Source organism: Perca fluviatilis, chromosome 13, assembly GCF_010015445.1.
Source record: "Perca fluviatilis chromosome 13, GENO_Pfluv_1.0, whole genome shotgun sequence".
Lineage (NCBI taxonomy): Eukaryota > Metazoa > Chordata > Actinopteri > Perciformes > Percidae > Perca > Perca fluviatilis.
In genome coordinates, this window is record NC_053124.1 from 29,053,110 (window position 1) to 29,068,839 (window position 15,730).

The 15,730-nt window shown below is 43.0% G+C and overlaps 1 protein-coding gene across 4 annotated transcripts in view; it reads left to right on the plus strand.

Moving 5' to 3' along the window:
- Positions 1 to 8,252, plus strand: part of LOC120571364 (CCR4-NOT transcription complex subunit 3-like) — a 41,127-nt gene extending 32,875 nt beyond the window's left edge. For 2 of the 4 annotated variants that reach the window (XM_039820268.1, XM_039820266.1), the window contains exons 16-20: positions 200 to 296; positions 623 to 848; positions 5,189 to 5,321; positions 5,816 to 5,941; positions 7,978 to 8,252. In XM_039820268.1, the coding sequence (XP_039676202.1) occupies positions 200 to 296; positions 623 to 848; positions 5,189 to 5,321; positions 5,816 to 5,941; positions 7,978 to 8,076 (681 nt within the window). In that variant the 3' untranslated portion in view covers positions 8,077 to 8,252. The remainder of the gene's footprint in view (positions 1 to 199; positions 297 to 622; positions 849 to 5,188; positions 5,322 to 5,815; positions 5,942 to 7,977) is intronic. The other 2 variants (XM_039820269.1, XR_005641221.1) reach the window with 2 other exon arrangements.
- Positions 8,253 to 15,730: the final 7,478 nt, after the last annotated feature.

Here is a 15,730-nt window from a genome sequence, read left to right on the forward strand (position 1 = left end):
AAAGAAAGGCCTAAAATGCCCCGAAATAATCTTTTAAAAAAGCATCTTTTGAGGAGAAGGGACAGAGTACACAAACGGCAACAACAAAAAGCCAAGCCCAAGTGATTTCCATGACAGCATTATCACTGGTGCGAGCTCCTCCGTAGGGCCAGGTGCGATTTAAAGTTTTCCCATGAGTCTCCTTGTCTGTCCCCATCAGCCCCAGGAGCCTCTGAGCAGCCTGAAGTCCATGGCCGAGCGAGCTGCACTCAGCTCAGGGATGGAGGGTGACGTGTCCTCCCTGCACCTCACCCCAGGTAACACACACACACACACACACTAACACACACTACCTTAATAAAAGGAGATAGAGGGTTGCCACAGCGCAGAAATAGAACAGCTGTAGTTTAACAGAACAAAATGTCATCTCGCCTCCCACTCTCAGCCTCCCCTGAACAAAAAAACTGCTGATGATATTATCAGGCCTGACTCAACTTCTCTCTCTTTGTCTCTCTGACTTTGAATTCCACCCCCACCCTTCCTCCCGCACATGCTCACTCACTCCCCTACATCCTTCAATTTTCCTTCACCATCGCCCCTTTCATCTCTCTCTCTGTTGCTTCTTTATCCATCCGACTTCAAGTCTCCGTCTCCTGTCTCCCTCCAGACATCTTCCCCAGCAGCACTACGGCCCCCTCGGGCCCGCCGTCGGCACCTCAGCTCTCGCTGTCGGAGGTCAGCATCCCCCCGTCACTGGGCGTCTGCCCGCTGGGGCCGGTTCCCCTGTCCAAAGACCAGCTCTACCAACAGGCCATGGAAGAGGCGGCGTGGACGCACATGCCCCACCCGTCCGACTCCGAGAGGATCAGGTGCAGTGAACCATTTCACATTATTCCACCACGAGGGTTGGGCATCGTTTGGATTTTAACATTCTGATTCTGATTCCGATTCCGATTCTTCATTTGGATTCCGGTTCTTATCGATTCATTCGATTCTTTGAGGGGTGGAGTTGAAACGGGTCACATGCTTATTTCACAAATAAGAGTAAAGTTCTATTTTGATTCAAAGATGGGTTGCAGTTTAACAGGGCTTTTTCAACGGAAAATAAAGCCACACTAGAGCGCCGCTTACTGTGCTCCATGGCTGCCAAACAACAAGCGCCTGGCCGCTACGGAAACCAAAACTTGCGCATGTTAAATTTGAAACCCATGATCAGATTTGAAACCAAATCCTCCAAACGATTCCAATAAAGAAACCATTCAGATGTAGGAATCGGTTCTCGATGCCCAACCCTATCCACCACACAGATGATAAAATGAAGTGACAATAATACAATAGATAATCAACCTTCACCCGCACTCCAGTCAGCATAGTTGAAGGAATCCGTCGTCGTACTTCCTTTAGTACTTTTTTGGCCAGCAGTGGTGGACACTGAAGTATTAAAGTATTGATGCCGTGATGCATTCAAAAATTAAGTAAAAGTACAGAAGTTAAAGTAAAACAAGTCTGATGACCAGTGTGTAATATATTTATTATTATAAATAATAATAATAATAATAATAATAATAATAAAAATGTTATATATAAAAATAAATAAATATAATACACACTGGTCATCAGACATATTAGTTGTTTTACTTTAACTTCTGTACTTTTACTTAATTTTTGAATGCATCACGGCATCAATACTTTAACTTAAGTAAAGAATCGGAGTACTTCTGTCCATCAATGCAGGCCAAAAATATTATTATTGGATGAATGTTGTTGACGCATTAGTCCGTATCCACTTCCAGGATTGCTCCAGTGCCGCCTGGAAATTGCGTCCGTCACCTTCCTCTTCCTCTGTGTTGGCGTCTTAACCTCCGGAGGATTTCTGAGGACTATGGTTAACTGCTCCTCAGATCTCTGCAGGGGAAATCCAGACAGCTAGCTAGACTATCTGTCCAATCTGAGTTTTCTCTCGCGCGACTAAAACAACTTTTGACGACAACACGCGTTTTTCCTTTCTCCCTTTTTCTGCCGCGTGTCCACGCTATTCTCCGACATGCGCTCTAACAATGCAGCCCTATTTCTGATACCGTGGGGGGCAGAAATGTTGTCTGATCAACAGAGGAAACACTGAAGTCTCCTCTACTACATTGTAGAGAACAATATTGTGCTTTTCAATCCGCTACACTTTGTTTTCAGTAGTATAAATTGACATATAATGGAAAAGCTCAAGTACAAATACCTCAAAACGGTGCTTACTGTAAGTACAGTACTGAACAATCTGAATAAGGCTCATTATATTAGTTTTTTTTTAATCACGGGATTAATTTAAGTTTTTATTTTTAATTAAGACAAAAGTGTGAGACTTTGATAAAAAAATATATAAATAATTCCAAAATACAGATGAAAAGCAGGTTCTAAAAACACAACTAGTAGTCTAAACACTGTCTCTAGTCTAAAAGTGGATTGTTTTCTCAATCTATCCTATTTATTTTTGTTGTTACTGAGAGCTTTATTTGTACAATACCATTTTGTTGCAGATAATACATCAAAACATTTATCCTCTACTTGTAAATCTGTGAAAATAAGATAAAATCAAAGAGCACAAAAGGACCTCAATCGGTGATATGAGCAAAAACTTTTGCATTTAATGGTTAAATAAAAAAAAAAGTCTTATCAAGAAAGATTTGGAAGAGCTTTTCTCTATTATCTAACAACCAGCTGTACTAATCACGCCGCAGCTCACGAGGAATAATGTGGACGTAATGGAACTCGCACCGCTGTTTTTGATATGTATTTAGTATTTTAAAAAATACCCCAGTATGTAGTAATGTGGCATATCTACACACACAATTAGAGAACAGATTATGCTGGTTCTGTATCCACAGTGCAGTCAGCCCACACAGGGACAATTGACATTTAAATCCAAACACTCAAACTCTCACAGTACCTGTTGTGTTTCACAGTCCGAGGAATACGACACACACACACACACACACACACACACACACACACACACACACACTGGCCAGAATGTGGGTTCACCTATTCACTTCTCAGTGTGGTTGTGAAGCTATTTCTGCAACAGTTACGTCAGCTACGAAGGAATGCATTTAAAGCTTTGTGGGAGTCTCTGGGTGAGAATGTGAGGTGACTTCTTAGGGGACGGTTAGCTTAGCATATAGACTGGAAACCACTGCCTCTGATCACACTATTTTAAATACTGTGTATACTTCTTATTATGTTTAAAACAAGAGTGTGACATCGCCAGTCAAGTGAAATAAACACGACAGGAAAGTCTTTTGTTCCGCACGTTTTAGAAACTACGGTTCATTTCCAGCACACACACATTACGTTATTAATGCACATTGCTGCAGCTCCTCTTTTCACCCTGTGTGTTGAGCTCTCTGTTTTAGCTACAGAGTGAGACATCTCACTTCTGTTCCATGTTTGTTGGGAGTCGCACATGCGCAGTAGCTAGGTAAGGACTACTAGCCAGTCAGAAGCAGAGTATGAGGGTGTGCCCTGACAGTACCTAGGTAAGGACTACTAGCCAGTCAGAAGCAGAGTATGAGGGCGTGCCCTGACAGTACCTAGGTAAGGACTACTAGCCAGTCAGAAGCAGAGTATGAGGGTGTGCCCTGACAGTACCTAGGTAAGGACTACTAGCCAGTCAGAAGCAGAGTATGAGGCTGCCCTGACAGTACCTAGGTAAGGACTACTAGCCAGTCAGAAGCAGAGTATGAGTGCGCCTGACAGTACCTAGGTAAGGACTACTAGCCAGTCAGAAGCAGAGTATGGGGCGTGCCCTGACAGTACCTAGGTAAGGACTACTAGCCAGTCAGAAGCAGAGTATGCGTGCGCCCTGACAGTATCTAGGTAAGGACTACTAGCCAGTCAGAAGCAGAGTATGAGTGCGCCCTGACAGTAGCTAGGTAAGGACTACTAGCCAGTGAAGCAGAGTATGAGGTGCCCTGACAGTACCTAGGTAAGGACTACTAGCCAGTCAGAAGCAGAGTATGAGTGCGCGCTAGCAGCTAGGCGAGCATTATAACGTGTGTTACAAAGTGACCACGTTTGTCTCTGAAGTAAAGGCTGGACTACAATAGAGCTGTTTGGAGCAGTTTGTGAACAGTGTTTTCTGTTGGAGATGGTGTCCCTTTGGGTGGGACTTTGGGCTTTTTCACTTTTTTAAACCTATAACATGCACAAAAAAGATATATAACACAATAAAGGAAATGGAAAAACCCCAAAAGCATAATATTAGCACTTTAAGTAATCCTATAAGTATATAAGTAGTGTGTTAGTCAGATACGTTAACTCCTGAGTTACCAGTCTCAAACCTCCTGCTTGTTAGCGGGGACGTGATCGTTACTTCTGGTACACACTGACCCGGCTAACAGCCTAATGGAGACTAACTGGGTCTGTCAGGGATCTAAAAATACACGGTTTGGATGGAAAAGTGCATCTGGACAGAGTGAGATCCACTGAGGGAATGTTCCTACTTGTCCTCCCATCAGAGAGGGGAATCTGTCTGACTGATGGATCGGTTAGTCGGGTCCCGAAAACATCACTGATTATTTAATGAGCGTTTGGCTTTTGATTACTAAATTAGTTTTACTTCAGATTAGAGGCAGTGTGTTGATAAATACCGGTAGTCTTAAATCTTTTCAATTATATTTTCGAACCGTGATGACATTGAAAAACCGAAAGATCAATTTCTGAATGTCAGCCTGTAATCGCACCTTTTAGCTCTCTCCATGATCATGGTGTCCAAAGTTATAAATGTTTTCAATAACCTACAAGAGTTATTATATATTTATTGTTATTGGAACAAGGTCTCTTGAACTCAGCGAATGCAGAATGTTAACAGTAGGGATCTACCCATACTGTTTTTTTCAATACCGATACCGATAATTAGTAGTTAATTAAACCGATAACAGATATTTGGAACCGATATGCATTTACAGTGAAAATGAAAATCTTTAAGTCAAAATTGGAATGTTACAAACGCCAACACAAAACTTAGTTTAAATGCTTTAAGCATTTATTTCATTAATTAGTAGTCAATGTCCGATGTCCGTTACCTTAACGATTTGGTGAAAAAAAATCTTAATTGCGATTCCACTTAGATTTTTTTCCCCTCTCAAATGGTTCAGCACTAGTTCCTTCTTTGCATCCGTTTTGTCTGACTAATCCTCCCTCTGTGTGGATGTTACAGGCAGTACCTGATGAGGAACCCGTGCCCCACCCTGCCTTTCCACCACCAGGTGCCACCGCCCCACTCCGACACTGTAGAGTTTTACCAGAGGCTTTCCACCGAAACCCTCTTCTTCATCTTTTACTACCTGGAGGTAGGCTGTGTGATTCAGGGCCTGAAACACGAGTTTTCTTGTTCCCTAGATGCATGTCGATCGTCTTCTCTGCCAGTTTAAAGCAACACCCAAAGCACTTTTCCCGCTTCGGTCCCCCCTGCAGGTTGGGAATTATCAATTATTCAAACTACAGATCCGCTTCCCGATCTGGCTAACTTGGGTAGTGCGGTTTTTAGTGGCGTTCACCCTGTTACGAGTTGATGAACCACTGAAACGATTTCGGAAACCTTATTTTAAGGTACAAAATAATCTTTGGTGTTGCTTTAAAAAGAGAACTATTCACAATCAAAGAAACAGCAAAGGTGTACAATGCAACGGTCAATCTCCAAATAACTCAATGGAACTTATTATTGAACTTCACAAAGTCGAGGATTTCTTTTAATTCTGCACCAACTGTATTTTCTGCTCGTGTTCCTGCTAATGAAATCCTCCTTTTTATCTCTTCTTCTTCTTTTTCTCCTTCTCCTCTACAGGGCACAAAGGCCCAGTATCTGGCAGCCAAAGCCCTGAAGAAGCAGTCCTGGAGGTTCCACACAAAGTACATGATGTGGTTTCAGAGGCACGAAGAACCCAAGACCATCACGGATGAGTTTGAGCAGGTCAGCTTCACTTTTTTTCTCTTATTTTTTTTTAACATCTTGGTAGGGCTGGGGCGATACGGAAAGAAAATCAAATATCACGATATTTTCCACCAAATACCTCGATATCGCTACCGCAACGATATTGTAGTGTTGACTATTGGTGCCTTCACAAAATATTTACACAATGAGATTTTTGATAAATAATCATCAGTGATGTGGATATAATGACTAAGTGGCTAAAGGCAAATAATAGAACAGTTACAACAGTCTGGTAAGTTCAGAAAATGATATAACTTGACTGTAATGCAGCCTTTAAAACCAGGAAAAGACACCACTTATGCCATATTACGATATCCAAAATCTTAGATGATATCTAGTCTCATATCACGATATCGATTTATAATATTGATCTATTGCCCAGCTCTACATCTCAGAGGAGAAAGATGATTGAAGGCCCATACCAGTGGTTCTGCATATTTTGGCCTTTCTCCAACCCTTTTTTGAAAAAGCATACTGCAGTTATTTAGAGATCCGAATGAAGTCTTCCTGCTGTTCTCGGCAGATCAAGAATGAATGAATTAACAATTCATGCAGACTTGATATTCACTGTGATGAATAACAACCTCTCAGGGGAAGTTTCGAGAGTCTGCCGATTGATTTTTATACCCTGAAAAGGCACAGCATCAAGTTGAAAATAATCAGCAGAAACGTAGCTGCGTGATTTGTATCGAAGCATCTTAAACCGGTAAAACAACCGATTTTTGATCTGCAGTACAGTAGTCATGGTGTCTGCTTTAACCCAGAAACGACAACAACAAAAAGTATTTATTTTTTTTTTTTTGCTTGGCAAGTTTTGGAACAGGGATCTTGTTTCTCAGTCCGTATTTGATATACAGTTTGGGGTCCTGATACATTTTTAAGATGAGCAAAAAATGATGGGACTAAACTGTCAAATATAATAAATGAATCACTGCAGATTAGCAGGTACAATTATTGCCAAAAAAAGAAAGAGAACCAGTGGCTGCCTGCGAGTCATTAGAACAGTCCAATCATTAACCATTTCGATGCTTATTTTTTGGTGGCCCAGCCAACAGTCTTACCCCCTAAATTCCACCAGGCGCGTCTGCGCTGCGTTCTGGTCGTGCCGCCGGCAAAAATTGCGGCCACTTCACACGTAACGCTTGTGATTCCACCAGCCGAGAAGCAGCGAGTCCCAGAAGTAGGGATAGACCGATTATCGGCCCTGGCTGATTATGGGGGCCGTCCTTTTTTCTTTTTTTTGCCAGTTTGCGTATCGGTTCCAAAAATCAGTTATCGGTTTTATTAACTACTAATAATCGGGTATCGATATCTGCCTTGAAAACCCAGTATGGGTCGAGCCCTACCCTAAAGTGGCTCTCCGCTAAAAATACGCGGCAGGTTTATTTTTGACTGGCGCTGCGGGGCGTTCAGCGGGCCGAGCAGGAAGTGGAGCATCCAGACAATTTTCAAAATAAAACACCCTGTGGAAACTTCCCTGGTCGAATATCCCATCACTAGTAAGTAAGTGAAGTTTATTTGTAGAGCACCCTTTAACACAGCTCAAGCTGACCAAAGTGCTGTACGAAGTACGACACAGCCTCTAATCTTTGATCCCATGTCGTTTCTAACCCCACTAAATGGGAGAAACCATTTGCAGACCTCTTACTTTTATGGTAGAAGCCCAACTATCCAGGAAAAAAAGGACCAACGCAACAAAATCTGTGATTCGGGCTCTGCTTCTGAGACGCTCCCCACCCGCGTTGTACGACGCATGGCGGACGACAGAACAGATGGAACGCGGCACATCTGCGCCTGGTGGCTTTCCCGGGGGGGTTATGCATGTTTCCCTGCTTTTTTACACAAAGCATGCTGGGAGGGGCTCGGAAAAAGATGCATTTGTACACACCCTAAAACCTTTATTTATTTATTTATTTATTTATTTATTTTTCGAGCAGGTTCAGTTGTCAAGGCAGCCAGGTCGTCCTCTCTGTCTTTTTAAATAATGCCTTTTTTTGCATGTTCTCCTTCTTCAGGGAACATACATTTACTTTGACTATGAGAAATGGGGCCAGCGGAAGAAGGAAGGCTTCACGTTTGAGTACCGGTACCTAGAAGACCGAGACCTCCAGTGACCCGCAGAGAGGAAGACAGACAGACAGACAGACAGACGGACAGACAGCTGAGGACGTGAGAGAGGGACAGACGGATGAAGAACAAACGCAATGAAGAAGAAGGGTGCTCCACCTGCTGACATTCCTTTTGATTGACCTCAGTGTTGGGGGAGGGTGGGGGATGTTCAGGATGGGATGGGGGGGGGTGGTGGGGGCGAGGCCTCCAACCCTGCCCTCAGCATCCTCAACCCCCTGGCAGTGATTACTCCTCCCACCCTGTCATCCCTTCTTCCTCCTCCTCCTCCCTTCTCCACCCATCAGGTCTTTTTATTTCCATCTTTTCCTGAACTGGAACTCTCTTTAAAAACAACACGGCTTTGGTTTGTTTTGGCCCGAAAGACAAAAAAAAGAAAAAGAAAAAAAAATATATCCCTTAATAATTAGACTATCGTGTGCTCCCCCTCTGTGTTATCTTCTTATGTTGGCTTTACAAATGTTTAGCATATATCAGCCCCCCTTTTTAAGAACCAAAGAGAATTGGTTAACCACACACAGTACAGGCTCTGAAACGGACTTAGGCGAGGCAGCGGGTGTAGACGCCTCAGCCGCGCACGCGCTAAATCCGTGTCGTGTCAGTGCCGCAACACGCCCGGAGCCGCGGTCCAGCGGCCGGGCGGGATTCAAGTGAAAAATCGGACTGAAGTGTTAGATATATATATATATATATATATATATATTTTACAACCCTTTGGATATACATTCAGCTGCCAGTTCATAAGGTACAACTAGCTGATGAACTAGCACCTGAGTGCGCGTTGTTAAAAAGGTGACACGACTTTGAATACCCGCACAAACTTAGCGTTATGTAATTGTTTGGCCAGTGGCGGTAAAGACGACAGAAAACGTGTCGCTCGTGCGAGCTTTCTTTTGCACTTACATTTGGCGACTGTTAAAAGTCCGTTTCCTTCAGTTAAGAGAAGAGAAGCCGGGCGCGTCATCCAGGCTGCCGGTCTCGCTCTCTGCTCCGAACCGTCAAAAAAGAATCCGAGTCAACAATCATTTCGAAGCTTTTCTTATTTTTTTTTTAATTTGTTTTTCTTATTTTTTTTTTTTTTGCCCCTCCAATTAAATTGCTTGTTATTTCCTGTTTTTAAAAAGAAAAAAAACAGCTCGCTGCTAGAAAGTTGACATCCTTTTGAAAGTACCGACGCCAGCTGTGCTAATGGACTCTCCAGCGCCGCGCAAACAATCGGTTTGCTCGGGCAAAAAAAATCCATAACGAGGCGGCAAAAAAAAAAAAAAGACCTTAACCGGACCGCCCTCTAAACAACGTGTCCTCCCGGTATTTATTTCGTAGCGTTTTTTTTTGTTTTTTTTTGCCGCGTTACAAACCCATTCTCTGCCCTCGGGAGTACGGTGCAGAAGGGTAGCTCCAGGAACTGGCTCCCCAGAAGCGCCTGAAACGAAAGCAGAGCCCGCGCTACAGTTTCAGTTACGTGTCGTTAACTTCTTGTAAGTGGTGTTCCCCGTAAATTTCACCTCTAAGATCGTCCACAAATGGAATGAGAGTTTTTGCGAGACTCGGGTCAAAAAAACCAACAACGTGATTATCCGTTTGGCTCTGAGGTCACCGTTTTGGCCGTTAAATGTGAGTTTCTGGTAGCTAATGTCGTTCTCCTGCCCTCCTGGTGCTGCTGCAACTACAACAGCTCGTTGGAGCTTTATCGCCTCAACACCGACGAGCCTTACCAGCTGACCCTCGGAGCAGCGGCGCTATCCTCTGGCGTGCAGCGGCACCGACTGGACTTTAAGGTTCAGTGGGCAACTTTTTTTTTTTGTGTCATATTTCCTGAAACTGTCGCTATATCCTGCCAGTAGCACATTAGACAGATAATCTGTGGAAGAAAAAAAATCCACGGGTCCTCTGACTCCACCTACTGCCACTGATGGCGTTTGCAAGTTTTCCACCGTGCCCTAAGATCAACAACCAATCAGATCTGAGGAGTCTCTAAACGCGGTGTCGATGACTGCTCACAGACTGCAGTATAACTGGAAACTTCCACAGTGCTGAATCTTGATTTCTGTTTGATCAGCGCTGCCTAGTTTGACAGTTTGACAGCAGTTTCTGAGCAGTCATTGACACTGAATGTTTAATATACGCTATTAGGAGACCAGGAGCAGGCAGAGAAACATGATTATATATATATATATATATATATATATATATATATATATATATATATATATATACATTCATTCATGTAATACTGTCTGGATATAGTGACAGTTTGGGCAAATATGACAAAAACGTTCTTTTCTATGAAAGTTACCAACTGTAGCTTCACCCTGACTGCCGTAGACATAAACGGCGCCCCCCGTCCGTCTGTTCACCAGGGTGGAGAATAACCCCCCCCCCCCGCCTGCAGCCCCAAACGGGCGGGTAAACGTTTGGTCGTAGGCGGCCGAGGTCGTCCCATGTGTGTACTCTCGCGGCGTGGCAACAGCGGCCGCTTGACTGTGCGAGTCCTCCAGCCGCTGTGTGGTTGTAAAAATCTCCTGGCCTGCCTCCTCCCATCGAGCCACGGCGGAGGAGTGGGAGAACACAGCCGGAGCGCTGTCGGTAGTAACTTGTCCTTTTTTTTTTTTTCCTTCTATTCTTTTCTTTTTTTCTTTTTTACCTGGTGGGCTGTTGTGTTATGTCACGGCACTTTGCGAGGAAAGGGATCCTACTGGGATCCTTATAATATGTCGGATATGTATTTCAAAATTCTGCGTTTTGGCCCCTCGAGGCCTTTTCACACGTCTCTGTGGTTCACACGGTGGTCTTACTTTAAATTAAAGGGTCAGTTCACCCAGGTAATATTGAAAAATTGAAGGAAAAAAAAAGTGGTATCCAGTCCTTACATGTAGATTTGGTTTTATTCACCCGTGTTTTGAGGAATCGAAGAGATTTTCGCATCCACTACAACACAATGGAGGTCATTTCTGGGGGGGAATAATGTGATTAATCACTTTCTTGCTTTGCGAGGTAGATGAGAAGATTGATGGCATATTATATATCGATGCATCGATATTAAGCTCCACTCAGCTTAGCTTAGCATAACGACTGGAAACGGGTGAAACAGCTAGCCGGGCTCTGTCCAAGGTAAGGAGGGGTAAGAGCGAGAGAGCGCTATCCACCTTCTCATCGAACTCTCGGCAAGAACGCAAATCGGGGCTTTTCGCCCGAATGTCGAACCGTTCCTTTTGGAGGTGTGTCGATGACACGTTAAATATAACATCTGGAGAAAACCTGCCGCAGACGCGCCTTCGCGAAACTAACCGCGCGTGTATCTCAGGGCCTGGACAAATTAAAAAGCCGATCTATCTGCCTGACTCGATACGACTATAAAGTGAGAAGATGTGACTGTCAGTGTTTTTTTGTTGTTGTTTTTTTTGGTGGATTTAACACTAAAAAGGCTCCAGCAGTGATCCCTGCGAGCAGTCGTGGGTGTCGGACGCTACCAGCAGCTGGACGGACAGTTTGTTTAGTCTCCCACCAGCCTACCTCCCTCCCTCCCTCCCTCCCTCTCTTCCTCCCTCTCTTCCTCCTCTTCTCTCGGTGCCCAAGAGCACAAACTGAGCAACACCAGCACTGCTGCCCACATCTCCTCTGTCCTCCAGCTCTCTGCTGCATGTTTACACACCGAGGGCTCGGACCGGCCACACAGTAAACACACACACACACACACACAAACACACACTGCCCGCGTCTCACTACCGGCAAGTCATGACTTTAGCTTTTTCTACATCCTGCTGCCAACGCACAGTTTATTTTTTTTTCTCCATTATTTTGTTAATTTTTTTTTTTAAATCACCCAAACACTTGGATTTTGATTCAGTTTTCGGACCGGCTTTATCTTTTCCGTTCCTTTCTCTCAGTCGGCCAGCTCCCCCGTCATCTCCCCCCCCCCTCCCACTCCTTTTCTCTCCCCCTCTCTCTCTCTCTCTCCATGCCAGGTAGATATTTCCTTTATTTCTCAGGAAGTATTTGATAGATCATTTTATGAGGAAATGTATCCACCAGCCACAGCACAACAGCCACTAAATAATCACCCCCACCCTCCCCACCCCACCCCTGACACATTCACACCAAAAATTTAATTTGTATCAATCATTTGACAATGTCACTCTCTTGACCTGCCAGTGGCCCCCTTTTCTTTTCACCAAAAGGCTATTTTATTTTTTTTTTTTTTGGAATTGCAAATATTATCCTCCAATGTTTGGAGCAGCACCTGGAAGAGAGACCATCTTTAGATTTAGTGTTTGGTGGATTTATTCTCGTTTATTCCTTTTTTTTTTTTCTTCTTCAGAGATTGGGGAAAGCATTTAGAAATCCCAGAGGAGAACGAGGACCTCTGTTTTTGTTTTTATTATTTTTTTATTAGATCAGTAACTGCAAGTGTGGGGTGTTTTTTTTTTTTTTTTTTTTTATAGCCAGACAAACAGACAGACAGACAACTCTACACGTATTCACTTGACTGACCGCTTTTAACCTGTTTTCGTTGACTTTTTTTTTTTTTTTTTGACAAGCGGAAGGGATGAGAGGTCAATCCGAGAGCCGAAATGTGAATCTCTCTCTGCCCCTTGACAAAAAGTGTTGTATAGACTCTCATTCTTCAAACCTCCTTTTGTTTTTTTGTCGTTTTTTTGTGTTGTGGTTGTTGTCGTCAGACAGCATGGAATAATGACACTTGCAAAGTGGCGCTGAAAAAGTAAATAATGACATAACCATGAATAAAGGATTGTAAAATATTAATAAAAAAAAGTACTTTTCAGAAAACTGTTGTGGTTTGTGGTCAGTTTCCAAATACAGAGGTATAATAATAATAATAATAATAATTAATAATAATCCCAGTTTGCATGCACTGGACACCGTATACCATAGTTTTAAACCCCTTACTCACCATTATGAACGTGTTGGATGGCCTTCTCTATTAACAGAGACTTAAACACTGGCATATCTTCATATACGAGGCTATTTTAGGTCTTCTTCCATCCTACCTTCTGACCTATATCGGTGTAAACGGTATCGGGACTTACAATGTTCGTTCCCAGGATCTTTTCCTTCGGTCTGTTCCAAAGGTTAGAACTGAACTGGGGGGAAAAAAGCGTTTAAGTTTGCTGCTCCCTCTACCTGGAACAAGTTACAGAAATCCATTAAACTTAAAGGTGCCCTGCCACACAAAACAGTTTTTACTTGCATCCAATCAGATTCAAACAGCTTAGCTCGTTGAATATTAATGAGACCTGGCAGAAATCGAGCTGAGTCTTCCTGTAGGCTGTCTATGCCACGCTAGAATGGCTTGAAACAAGGTAACCAAGGCATTTTTCAGTCCATGGTAGAACTTCAGACATTACCACAAAGTAATGAAATACGTGTGGCAGGGCACCTTTTAATGAGCTGCTCTCATTGGTCGTTTTTAAAGTGGTCATATTATGCTTTTTGGCTTTTTCCCTTTCCTTTATGGTGTTATATATCTTTTTTTGTGCACGTTCTAGGCAGTGTTCGAACTATACCGTGGCCTTTGGGGTAGCCCACTTTTTATTTTTCACGGGGGGTTGTGCACTTGCGACTTACAATGACTTACAAAGATACATAACTGCTACAAGTACAGGGTTTACCCTATCATACTTGAAGGAATTGATAGGTCAAACAGCCACAAATAGTCTATAAACAAAGCATCAGGAGATTTCCCACGAACAACGGTTAAAGTTACTCAGGCTACCGAAGAATACTATAATACCTCCGTTCAATTAGGCCTGAGCGACGCACCCCAATCTTCCATCCTTAACAGACAGCCATGGCTATCAGCTCTTCCAGTCTCTCCACTGCCTGCTGTTCCAATTTAACGGGAGAGAGGGGAGCGAGAGGGGTTAGGATGGGCGGGAGGTGTGCCAACGGGGCTTGCAGCAGGTGAATCGGTCGTCATCGCTACACAATTTCTTAGTAAAACCAAAAATGAATTAAATGGCCTTGTTTTCTTTTTGCCATGGCTATATGATGCTAACTGCAGAATGGATTTTAAGGACTGCGCGCCGATTAATGGCCTCCAACGTTTCTATTTCTATTCTATTATCTAGCTCCCTCCGTAGTTCGCACCCTGGTTATAGGTTTACAAAGTGGAAAATGCCCCCCCCAAAGGGACATCTTCAACAGAAAACACTGTTCACAAACTGCTCCAAACAGCTCTATTGTAGTCCAGCCTTTACTTCAGAGACAAACGTGGTCACTTTGTAACACACGTTATAATGCTCGCCTAGCTGCTAGCATGGCATGCCCTCATACTCTGCTTCTGACTGGCTAGTAGTCCTTACCTAGGTACTGTCAGGGCACGCCCTCAAACTCGGCTTCTGACTGGCTAGTAGTCCTTACCTAGCTACTGCGCATGTGCGACTCCCAACAAAGATGGAACAGAAGTGAGATGTCTCACTCTGTAGCTAAAACAGAGAGCTCAACACACAGGGTGAAAAGAGGAGCTGCAGCAATGTGCAGTACAACAAATTTATGGTGTTTTTTTTTTTTATTAAACCATATAAACCTATTCTGGTACGACCTCTAAATACAATTATGAACCTGAAAATGAGCATAATATGAGCACTTTAAGGATGCTGTCAGCAAGCCTGAGCATGCAAAAGCAAAAGTGGCCCTACGAAAGTACGACATTTGTAGATAATAGATCCGATATTGGTCAGCTGTGGTGGTCCTGCTGCTGCAGCACATTTCCGCTGCACCTGTCACTTCACTGTACCTTTCCCACTGGAAGTGGGACTGCATTATGCGGTGCTGTATGGAACAATAAAGCTTTAATGAAGCTTTAGTGGGAGAATGTGGGAACGTAGCGCTTGTGCTCAGGGAAACACATTAGCAGGAGCTGCGTTTGGTTGGAGACGTTTCCATCTGTGCTGCACAGATGACCTGTCAGGCAGAGAGGGGTGGGAATTATGAAGTGCATTAACAGTTTGTTTACATTTATGTAAATATTGCACAATTTGGAGGAACTTGAATTCCACTGGAGTATTTAAATTTTGTGCAACTTTATACTTTTGCTCCATTTCTGCGGACAATAACACTGTATTCTATTCCATTCTATTCTACACTCTCTATTTGTTACAAACCTTGTATCTCCATATTTCAAAATTAACATTTTTTTTTCATGAGTCAATGCTATTGGTCTCCCCTTATGTTCGTGGGTTTTATATTTATATTTAAACCACAACGAGGCGATTTCGTCTTACTTCAACTTAAGGGAAATAGCTCAATAAAATGTTTTCGAATAAGCTTATGGACGGTTTTGGACATACAAGGTTTTCACCTTTTTTTACAGATATTGTAAAACAATTCCATTAAAACATATCACTTAATAAAATATTTACCTGCCCAACACTATATAAAGTATAATCAGCTCCACTTGCTCCTGCTAAAATGTGCAGTAAATGTGCTTATACAGGATGTTATGCATTCATGTCAATGTAACACTCATTCAAAGAAAGTTTCAAGTTTATTTGTCACATGCATCGCCATACAATTATAGCAAGCAGTGAAATGCATTCCTGACTCCACTGTGCTATCTCATTGCTAATGACATACTTCAATTTATAGTTAAGTTAAAAACATAAATTAATAATAAAATAA